The sequence below is a fragment of the Pteropus alecto genome, unplaced genomic scaffold (genome assembly GCF_000325575.1).
Source record: "Pteropus alecto unplaced genomic scaffold, ASM32557v1 scaffold33, whole genome shotgun sequence".
NCBI classification, from domain to species: Eukaryota; Metazoa; Chordata; class Mammalia; order Chiroptera; family Pteropodidae; genus Pteropus; species Pteropus alecto.
In genome coordinates, this window is record NW_006435762.1 from 8,259,339 (window position 1) to 8,271,450 (window position 12,112).

General features: G+C 34.1%; 1 protein-coding gene across 1 annotated transcript in view; it reads right to left on the reverse strand.

Annotated features, from left to right (window-relative positions):
* TBL1XR1 (transducin beta like 1 X-linked receptor 1) overlaps positions 1–12,112 on the reverse strand; it is a 74,393-nt gene that overhangs the window by 29,690 nt on the left and 32,591 nt on the right. The window contains exons 3-4 of the mRNA XM_025046077.1: positions 2,997–3,142; positions 662–884 (exon numbers count right to left, since the gene is read on the reverse strand). Coding sequence (XP_024901845.1) covers positions 662–884; positions 2,997–3,142 — 369 coding nt within the window. The remainder of the gene's footprint in view (positions 1–661; positions 885–2,996; positions 3,143–12,112) is intronic.

A 12,112-nucleotide genomic window follows, 5' to 3' on the forward strand; every position in this document is an offset into this window, starting at 1 on the left:
CTTAATCAGCTAACACTTTCTTTGTAATATATAATGCAACATTTTTTTACTATGTCAGAATGGTGAAAATGACTATATAGCATTTAACACATGGAAAATAAATTCCTACCTTTAGTTAAGTATGACCATACTATTTTTAAAAGATGTATGTGAGTGAGTGTATTTACAGGTGGGAGGTGAAGAGTGAGGGTAGAGAAGGGCTGTAAAAAGGTAGACCCAAACACGACCGAAATGATAAAATGGTTTGAATTAAATGTAATCCATGCCAATAATACTATTCTGAGTTTCTGCCAGTAGGGGTTGCTGATATCATTCATATAACATGAGAGTTGCCTTCATCTCTCTATGCCAAAGCCGTATTATATTAGTTAATAACTAGTATTACAAATTTTATTTAGAAATCAAATACAGATACAAAATTCATTTAACCATAGAAAAACGGTTTCTAAGTATTTAAAAAAAAATAAAATAAAATCCATGAATGTAAATCTAACTTTCTGGAGCTTCAGGAATAAAAATCTCAATTGTGTGATAAGTGTTAGGGGAAAAAGTTGGCGTAAATAATACAGATGATGTTATTTTAGCTTCAAAGGTGTAACATCCCTACAAAACAAAATATTTCTTCTGAAAAGGAATTTTTGAGAATTCTATCTCAGCTCACTTGCTATAGTATGTGCTCCATTCTCCTCCCCATTCGCTGTGTTCTCTCCATTTTTTGCAGATCCTTGTTGGTTTGTGGCAGCTGCAGCAGCTGCGGCAGCTGCCGCTTGTTGCTGTGCAAGCTTATCTCTGTAAGCTTGTTGTCTTGTTTGTACTACATCAGGCATTACGGCATCTATCAGTGACAGAGACTCTATTGGTCGGCCATCAAACAAGGTACCATCCTGGATTTGGAAAATTGTGAGAAGAAAAATCAAAGGCAACAAATTTAGGGTAATTGGTATTCATATAAGTCAACAGCAGAAATTTAAAAGCATCATTCCAAGAAAAAAAAAAACCACTTTTAGATAATTTTTTGAATGCATATAAGAAGGAAAGGAGTCAGAGGGAAGAAGGAAACTTCAAGAAGCAACTGCAAATAGCTGTTCAACTTTTCCTCCTCACTTAGCTCTTATCGTTACATGTTGCACATATATGGCTTAAATACTGAAAGGACTAAGTAAGCCTAGATGATAAAAAATGGTTTATTAATTACATTCCAAAATTCTGAGAGTCAAAAGTAACGTCTAATATGAAACCGTTCGTATAATGATGAAAGATTCAGTGCCACAGTAAATACTTCTTTAAAACTACAATTTTCTAAAATAGAAGTATGGTGGACTTAAAAGTTTCTTGTGATTTGATTAAAATATTAAACCAGAAATAGACTTCAGACATTATGCTGTATAACATCTAGTTTTACTAACATTGAAATGCAAGCACAATAAAGTTTAAAGACTTGCTGAAGTTATACAGCTAGCTAGTCAATGGCAGTTGGAATCTTTTAACCAGTGCTATTCAAAGTGTGAGCCAAGGACCATCATCATTTGGTAACTTGTTAGAAATGTAAATTCGAATGTACAGAATCAAAAACTCTGAAGGGCTTAGGAATCCATGTTTTAACAAGCTCTCTGGGGGAGTCTTATGTTCACTCAAATTTGAAAAGTATCATCTTAACTCACAGACTAGTGCTCTTAAATTTTATGGATTTGCTAAAATTTTCCAAAGCTCTTCTCATTGATATTAGGAAGTTCACAATTAATAAAAAGTTCTCCAGCGAGCACAAGAAGAGACACAAACAGAAAGCGAGTCAGAAACAGTGTAAATTAACTAGCAATATGAGTATGTGATGCCTGGCTCACTTAAGCTGATTGACAGTAATGGTGTGATGGCTGTTCTGAGTTACAAAAACACAGCACATCTTTCTGAGTTGGCAACTGCAATGGAGTATTTGAGGAGTAGGAGAAAGTATTTTAATTAATAACTTAAAAATACTAAAATCAACACAAACACATTGTGGAGTACTATATTAAATCTACAAAAAGTTTTTCAGATAAAATGAGACTTCATCTCTAGCCATTGACAGAAAATGTTTATCACCCTCTGCACCAGGGTACTCTGAAAGGGAAAGTGCTAAAAGACAGTGAGGACACATTTAATTTAGTGTTAGTGGATCCTTCAGTTAAAGAGATGAGGAAACAAATAAAATCAATTTTAGTATACTATATAATTATAGTAATAAATACTGACACAGAAACCATAGATGCTTCAGTTTTAAAAATACTTGTGAAAGGAAAGGGAAATATTTTAATCTCCGAAATGAAAATAAGGTAAAAGCTGCATATATCATAAATCCTGATCATATATTAAAACGTTCAGCTGGGCCAGGGTTTGCAAATTTTTTCTGTAAAAGATCAGACAGTAAATATTCTAGGCTTTGCAGACCATAAGGTCTGTCAGAATTGAATTACTCAATTCTGCCATTGTAGCACAAAATTAACCAGACAATACATAAATGAATAAGCATGGCTGTGTTCCAATCAAACTTTACAAAATAAGCAGCAGGCAGGATTTGTTTGGTTCATAGGTCAGAACTAGCTGACACTTGAGTTAAATCACCTGTGTGTGGACCTTAAATAGGCAATAATGTTAAGAATTAGCGTTAGTTTTAAACTTCCTTCCAAAATCAGGTATAACCAAATAATCTTAGATTTTCTGATTTTTCAGACCATCAAATATGGTCTTAGCATTCCAGAGCACATTGCTGTTGTTTTAAAGAAAATTGTTTCTTAATGTTTACTCATAAAACCATTTAAAGGGAAATAAGCTACAGATAATGGTCCTTACCGCTGGCAGCCAACACACCTTGCCTGTGCAACCTGACCGCTACATTAGGAAAAAAGCCTTTCAATTTCGTTAACCCGGAAATGCTGGTCAGATAATGAATGAGCAAACAAGGTATCGGATAGGAACAGATTTAAGAGTAAGAATTAATACTTGAAATAAGTCGTCCTTACCTCATTAATACTAACTTCTGCCTCTACATACTGTAGACCTTTCTGGATGATAGAAATCAATGCAGCAGGTGGGACAAGGGCACCATTTATGTTTGATTGACTGATATGGCTTTCTATACCGAAGGTAAACGCTGAATGAGAAAATCCTAAAAGCAAAAGAAAAGGTATAAGAATTTATTCTCCTACTGGCAACAAGCTTTAAGACACAAATGAGAGGCCTCTACAATCTTTCGAAATCCTATTCTTCCCATCTGAAATCCCACACTGCTAGCTAAGGTCAAATATGTGTTTAAACAAAAGAAATAACAAATCCAAACATGTTAATCTTGTTATATTTTCCTTTTCGCTTTGATTATATAATGTACTATTTAAAATTTCTAGTACATATGAAATTTAGCAGTGGCACATAAGTTCCCTCAATAAATAGCATCAAACTTTAAAGTTAGAAAAAAAACATTTGGAAATTATGTGACTCAACTGCTTCACTCAAGATAATTTCGACCAAGATAAATTGACATTTAGCATTTTTGTACTATATTTAAATTTCTACATACAAGAATTCAAACACCTTATAAATTCAATCTTTGGCAGGTTTTTAAAAACTACTTAGAAAATCAAAAGCAAACTAAAACTAATATAAGAAATGAAAACTAATATAAAAAATTTAGTAATGAAAAATAACTTCATGCTTAAAATCCAGTGAATGTATGAGTTAAATGCTAAAAAAATTTACTAATTCTTACGAAATCTTTGCCACTTAATAATAACCCATCTAAGCTTTTAAAAATGAGTTAGCAAGTGAGAATCTAGTTTGCCTCCATTAGTAATTCTTGAATTTGAAATTCTTAAAACCAACACACTCGATAAAAATCTCTTTACATTGGCCTTGCTTTTTATGAAAGTCAACATCGAATTGGAAAAATAAAATTCTAGTAAACTGACAGACCCAGTAATGGATCTTCTCGTCACCAAAATATCCAGAGAGGTTACCATTAAATAGTAATTGTCACGAATGTATTTTAAACAATTCGATTAAATAAGACAAGTAATATAAAATGTTAAGAAAACTTCTTATTAAATAAAGTATATAACTATGGGCTTATTCGAATCTTAGTTAAACTGAGTCGATCTATATAATAACTGCTGTGTAGTGGTCTACCCTAGTTTTTTTTAGAGCTTAGTCCATGTCATTCATTCATTCATTCATTTATTTATTTATTGCATTTTGTGCTTCTACTCTTAGGCTCTGTGTGGCACTTACGAACAGTCTATAATAAAATACTGTTTTATTATTAATTGTTTAATAGACAAAGTACACCTAAGTTGATTTTCCTAACGGCTCTTACCTTCCGTCTTTGGAACGCCTAACTATTCCACCCCTGTAACTACCCATAGTGAGACATGAACAGATGTTACCTTAAACACTTTCATATTAACCTCATGATTCTTTCAACAGGCAAGATCATTTATACACATTTACAGTTTTCAGCTGAATCTGAGTTCACTGAGATGGCTAAGAAACATACCAATGGGGGGGAAAAAAATCACCATTTTGCACACTGTCCTATTAGGAAACCCACAACTACTTGAATATGAGAAGATTCCAGATCACCAGGGTAAAAAGCTGAGAATAAAGACTGAGAAGGATGAGGAGAAAAGGTAATAGATATGGCGGTGAAATACATAAAAAGTAGGCTGGAGACTTTCTGCAGTAAATCATAAACAGGAAAGAAAGCTAAACAGCCTAGTGGCTTAGAGATTTCAAGATTAAGATTTAATTAAGATTTGAAGATAAACAATTATCATTTATGGAGAGCCTACAACACGCACACATTTTATTTTATAATCGAATTAGCAAATGGGAAAACAGCCACTAAGAGAATAAGGACTCATTCAGAGACCACGGCCACAACCACTATGCTCTACTGCTCCTACTGGACAGAAGAGGGCCAAGAATAAAGCAATGTAAGGCAGAGCAGCTCCTGTTTACTAACAGAAAATAAAATAAGTGCATCACTGTTCTGTTTTAACTCAAGAGTGTTAGAAAGTGGTTTCGGTAGTGCCTGAAACATTAAGATTTCTTATTAGCAAGGTTTTATAAAAGTGGTTTGATTTTCCTAAGCCTTATAAATTGTAAAAAAGTTCATGATTTCTACACTCTCTAATCCATGAGTATAACTGAAAAAAAATCATTAAACTTAAATCAGTTTAATTAGATGATAGAGTTCAAGCCTATGTCCAAAAACATTCTAAGAGTTCCAGGTGGAACGATGTCAATTTTTGGCAGGGATGTTAAATATATTCTGAATTTGTTCTGCCAGACAGGGAGAGAAGCTATCACGAGTACTTACATCTACCTCAAGTTATTGCACATGAGCTTAGAATGTTCTCAAATACCAAGGAAGCCCTGAAGTGGTCATTAGTGCCGCTTTGGCACTTCTCATTAACATTTACTCTAACAGAGGCCCATACTCACACACCGGCTTATTAGATCAATGTTGCATTCATCATTTTTTCTTTATTTCTAGTCATAATATTACATGGCAGCTTAAAATCATTATGTTAAAAACTACTTTTCTTCCCCTTCCGTATAACTTATTCTTTAGAAATTTTTTACTTTACTTCCTTATACCTGAAAGTCACCCTCACTCCTACCTAGGACCCTGACATTCCACCATTCGCCAAAGTTACTAATCCTACCTCTGGTCTCTGTCATCAGCTTTCCTTCTCTGCCAAAACCTGGAGTTTAGCCCCCACAACCCTTTGCCTGGACTATCACTGCCATAAGTTCCTCTCCTCTCTTCCCCAGGTCAATGTGTTTGCCACACTACAGCTAGAATACTACTTGTAAAATAAAAACTGATTCTGTCACACCTTACTTGAGCACTTTCAATGACCCCTTGGCCTTCACAATAAAGGCCAAACTCCTAAGTATGGCACACTGCTACTTTTGTAATCTGACCCTACCTATGTGTCCAGGTTCATCTCCCCAATTCCACAGCCCCACGCTTCTTCCCATTACACATTAAATTCAAGTGACTGCCAATTACATGTCACACCGTGAATATGCATTGTTAACTCATGCCTTTGGGCCTTAGCTGGTCCTAGGCTCTTTTCTTCTGTGAATGATGGTGAAGTCCTTCCTTTCACTGTTCCAGGCATGATCATTCTCTTCTATGCTAATCAGTTAATTTTATGTGTATGGCACTTACCACACTGTGTATGTATCTAAGGTTGTGTGTTACGTGTATGCTGGGCTGCCTGAGGGGAGGATTTATGTCTACTGATCTCTTAATTCTGGAAAAATGACAGCATTATCTAATTTAACTGGTGCTTAATAGACATCTGTTAAATCAGAATGCAATTCTACCACAATGTCTCTTGGCACATCAGAAAATCTATGAATCCAGAAAAAGCACACAACTTAAATCTTCCTTGAAAAACAAAACTAAAACTTGAACCAGAGTTATGTCAGAAAATATTTCCATTTATCTGTAAATATACATATGCAGGAAATACTTTTTCAGGGACGGCTTTGATTTACATACTAGAAGGCAAAAGGGATCAACCTACATCTGTGAAATGCTGGGAGTCTGGCCCGATTGCCTAAAATAGCATCTCTTCTTTCCAGGGGTAAGAGTAAATCTGATATAAATAATACCTCTGTAATCAAGTACACATTCACCAGGGTGATTAAAAGTTGGGAGGTAGAAAAGAAATTCCACAGAGGAATAAGCCTGAAAACCACAAAGTTCAGTATTTAGTAATTCCGTGATAAAGGCAAGCATTGGCAGAGAAGGGAGGCGAGGGGTTACTTAGCAGACTATGCACCATTCCCCCATGTTAAGAAACAAAATCATGAAACCACCAATACAAACAGGCTGTATTGTTTGTTTCAGAGAGTACTCTCCCTTGGGATGACAGGGATTGAGTTCTTGAAGTGGGGGGCTAGTCCTCCAGAGCCTGACAATTCTACTTTACAAACAGAGAATACAGGAACAAAAAAGTGGGCCTTGACCTCATGGTTATGGTATAGGGTGTCTAAACAAGAAATAGTTAAGGCAGAGCTTAACTATTATCACAACACAGTGCCATAGTACGGAAGAAAAATCTGATTTATCCAAGGTCTTATTTAAGTTTCAGGTCAGAAAAGCCCATAAAATTACATCCCTGCTGTCACCATCTCATACACTCCCATGCCCCCGAATCCATTTCCAACTCTGTCCTACAGATCCAGATTTTTATTACTCTAAAAGTTCCACACTTAAATGCTTCAAGATTTTAGAAAAGGTAAAAAGAAGCAGGGGATCTTGAATGTTTAAGAGTTAGATCCAGCACCTATTTAAATTAAAAAAAAAAAAAAAAAAAAGAAGAGGAAAATGTGGAGAAGGAAAAAACTACAATACCAAAACCAAACACAACTTTGAGCATGTCTGTATTTCCTTTTTTTCTTTACATGTTGGTTTTTTCCCTCAGCAAAATACACTGGCCATACAACTTTATGTCCTAATTTTGCTCTTAAAATATATAGGCCACTTCGAACATTTCATAGGAATTATATTTTCTAAAATAATTTTATCATCATAATATTCCACCAGTAAACATACTTAGCTAGTAAATTATTCATCCCATAGCTGCATATTTAGACTTTCTGAATGTTCACTATTTACAAAGTGGCTTACCTCAAATATCTATGTGTATAGATTTTTGCCATGTATAATTTTTTTCCTCCTCAGAATGGATTCCCTCAAAAGTTGAAGGAGACATGAATATTTTAAAGTAAGTTTTCATAATTGCCAAACTGCTTTCCCCCCAAATTGTACAAGTTTATAATGCCATCAGCAATTTATATGTTTCCTTATACCCTCACTACACTGGCTATTTTTAAAAAAACAAAAAGATTACTATTAAGATTGAACGAGTTCTGTTTGGCAACTATTAAAGGACCTTTTTGTCTTTTAACAAATATATCAGTAGGAATGTGTAATAGGAATCTCCTCTATCAGCGAAATAGTCATTCAGTCTATAAAAAGAAGAGAAAAACTGAATCTGGAGGTATAAAAGCATAGTAATTACCAGCATTTATGACAGCTGCTTGCTGTTTATTATTAATTAGCCATGTGTACAACAACTATATGTGTCAAATCAACATTGATGCATATTTTATTTGATTATAAAGCAGAACTCTATACCTACTTGTACTTTTGTAGCTGAGCATTCTACACATAGAAATTAAAAGACTAAAGGTGGACAGACCAGATTCTGAGCTCTCCTCACCGCTATTCTTCATAGCTTGATGCATATTACTGATAGCCAGTTTAACCTGACTCCATTCAGTCAGTTGTTAAAGTCTGTTTATAAATAGCATCAGCAGGGAGCTATGTAGGAAAGAATGTTTATCTAGCCCAGTTACCTTAATCCAAATCAAGAGAAACTACATCTCTGTCATTTGATTGCTGACATTTTACTATAGGGATTAATACAAAATCATTAAGTGAAAAAAAAAAAAAAATGAATGAATGGGCTTTGCTGTTTTGTTATACGTCAGAAACTTAAATATTATATATAAACATTCAAGTTAGTTTGTGCCTACTATGGTCATTTTTAGATTTCTAAAGTGTGTGTGTGTGTGTGTGTTTGACATGTAATCTTATAAACAAACAAAACATGTAAAGTAAGCACCATCTCAGAAAAAAAAAAAAAAATGATGTGGTGCAAGGCCTATATCCAGGGAGATGTAACACCCTCTGAAAAGACTGGAAAATAGTGGAGAGAGGTGGGCTGTGGGAGAGACAGGATGCTCTTTCATGAACCAAACGCTTTAAGCCTACATATATCATCACCTTCTCATAAATGGACAATGTATGGCAAGATGAACTTCAGTTCTAAAAATACGAAGATTTAAAAAAATAATAAGAGTATTCAGAATCACAATATAGAAAATAACTCAGTAATAATGACACTGTTTTTGCATTTTCCAGTTAGTCTTCAATCATAAGATGCAAAATACAACTGTTTCATAGCAGCCAACATTCAAGTATATCATAAATAGAAATGTTATTGAGCTCTTAAACATGCAATGGATGACAGTTAAATCTACAATCGAAAATTCTCCCAACCAAATACACAATTTAAGCAAAGTAAAATTACATCTTATACAAACCAACAAGAAAAACAGGTGCCACAAGTTCACAAATAATTGCTAGGAACAACTTCTCTAGAAAACAATTAACTGAAACTGAAGAACTATAGGAAGCAAAAGGGAAAATGGAAAAATGCAAAAAGGGAAGGGGGTAAAAAGTTCCAATCAGCTCTTCTAAAATTAACCCTATAAGGTCCTGTTACATACACACAGATAAGCATATACAATTTAGTACTTAATCTGCATTTGGTTGCTGGATATGAGTTATTAGGGCAATCAAATTATTAATGCCCTTGGGCGAACACTAATTAAAGGGAGACTTCCGAATCAAGTCAATTGTTACTTACAGTACTACATGTCAAACACACTCAATTTTCAAGTCTTCTCAAGAGAAAAAAAATAACTAATTTTATTCTCTAGGGAATATATGTTTTGAATATGGAACTCTAGTTCATAAATGTAAAAATAGTGGAGACCAAAGTAATTGGCTTAGTGTGAACTTTCTAGAGATGAAATTGAGAAAAATTAAAAGTTACGACACTTAATAAAAATATCCTACAATAAATATACTTTTCTCTTAATTAGTTTTAATGTATAGGGGAGGATAGCTTATTTTAAACAGACATCTATTAAACATGTGAGGCTAAATACGACAATGTAATCCCTTTTTAACAAGCAGTGCATTTTATAGATGCAGAACTGAAGGTCTGAGAAGTTTTGTGACTTGGGGAGTAGAGAGGGACTTTTAACAGATAATGTCTTCTATTGCAGATAACAGTCATAATAGGATAGATCACTGCATAGTATAAAGTATTTAAGATTAAAACAATTGAAGTGATTTTATCCTCTCTGGGGATGGATACCACTGTCCCAACAAGAATAAGCTCTGTTCGCAGAGAACAAATATTAGAAGTTCTTACTGAAAAACATTTTTATAAATAAAATACGTATTTTTATCAAAACTGAATGAAACTTTCATAAAGTGTTTTTGGACTTTCTGACTGAGAGCTCTTAGATAGAGACAAGAAGGAAATGTTACTTTCCTTTGTGGAAGTCTTTACAAACCAGCCCGTCTTTGCACTGACACTTGTCATGATTATTTCTTTCCTTCCTATCTCCTAATCTGATTCAGTATTCATTTATAGGGAAAGTAGCAATGTTAAGATATTCTAGTTTCCTCTGCATTGCTTTAAATCTTTTAAGAGAAATAACTGTGGCCTAACAGTAATTTACATCATATCTCTTAGATATCCAATGACGAATTCTCAATATCTCTTGTAAATTATAGTGATAAATATAATGAATCCCCAAAACAACCTGAAGAAATTTCTGAATTATATTGATTTCAAAATAGAACCAATTACAAAAATGACGATTACATATAAATGGAAATCAGAACCAAGAAAGAGCTTTTGGAATAGGTGGCAAATACTGAGATGGCTTAGATTCTGAGCTCTATCTGAAACCCGTCCTGAACAGACCGAAATATAAATTTTTAAAACTCTTTCCTAGCTCCTATTCCTGAAAGTAATTTTAAAAGAACGTCTGATGGTATCCTTTATGACACAGACACGCCTCATCATCATTCCTGCAAAACCTTGCCTACGAATGCAAATAAACTACACTTAGTGGCAGCTCCCTCTTTAGGAGATATTCTCACATTCCAAATCTCCATGTGTACACATTTCATGCTTTCTACTTTATCTCAAATAGTTACTAGGTATAGTTTTCCTTTCAAGATACTGTGAACATGCTACATACGTGTCAACTTTCTTGTTAAGTTCTAATAGTCCTATAATTAATATAGACCAGTGTCTTTCAAACTTTATTATGCCTAAGAATCACCTGGGGCATTTGTAAAATGCAGATTCCTGGACCCCGTTTGCTGTTCTCTAAGTGATTCTGATGTAGGTCAGAGGATCAAACTTTAGGGCTCTGGTACAGGTGGTTCTTAAATTTATGGCAAGTTGCATTCCTAGAAAAACTGCCATCAGTCAAGTCTCGTTTTCCCCTATAAGCATAATGTAAATAGGAAGTTACAACTTTTATGAAGGAACTGGTGTTTACATTTTGAGATGTGCTTTAGCATGGTACTTTATCACCAGTATACTGTAAAGCATAAAGCCTTCTAAAGAATGCACAACGAATAACTAAGAACATAGTAAACAATTATAAAGGACAATATGATATGCATCGGTCTACCTTACAAATTTTTTAAAATGTAATTCTTGCTTTATTTTTACTGCAACATAAGACCCTTTAAAACATGGAACTCAAAGAGTTTTTCTCTGAGAACATAAACAACTTTTAAGACTTCTGATAATATTTAATCACTGGCTACTCTTTCAGAAGTTAATCCAGAGTATTATTTTACTGCCCTTTTCACTTGCTGTACTTTTTTATGGCAACATAAAACACCAATTTTTGGAGTTGTTTGGAAATAAGATTTGCATGTTCATTAACATCTTTAACTTCATCTTGCCTTGTTTCACCGCAGCACAGGTGAATGCTGGAGCTATTTCAACTGTTTCTCATATCTAAAAACAGTAGTTTCATATGGCTTAACCTAAAAAAACTACCTTTACTATACAGCTATAAGCCATTATAATATATTTCCCATCCACTGATCCATCACAATGTATATCTGCTTTAGTGTCTAAGGCCTCAAAGCTCTGGCTTAAATGGTGGTCAGATGCAAAGGCAGAAAAAAAGAGTTTGTTTTATCCACCAAATTCTTTCCATTTTCGTCAAAAGAACTACATTACAATATCTGAACATGTGTATACACATTATATATGTAACAATCATGAGGTCACTACTTTTTCCACCTCATTAATCATTTTCTCTTAGAGTATTGTATGGGTGTCCTGTTTGGATCTGCCTTCAATACCAGTTTACAAGTTGAAAAAGAAAAGTCAAGATCTATTAATTTCAAAGCTTCATAACAAGTTATTCTACATTGACTGGTTACTTT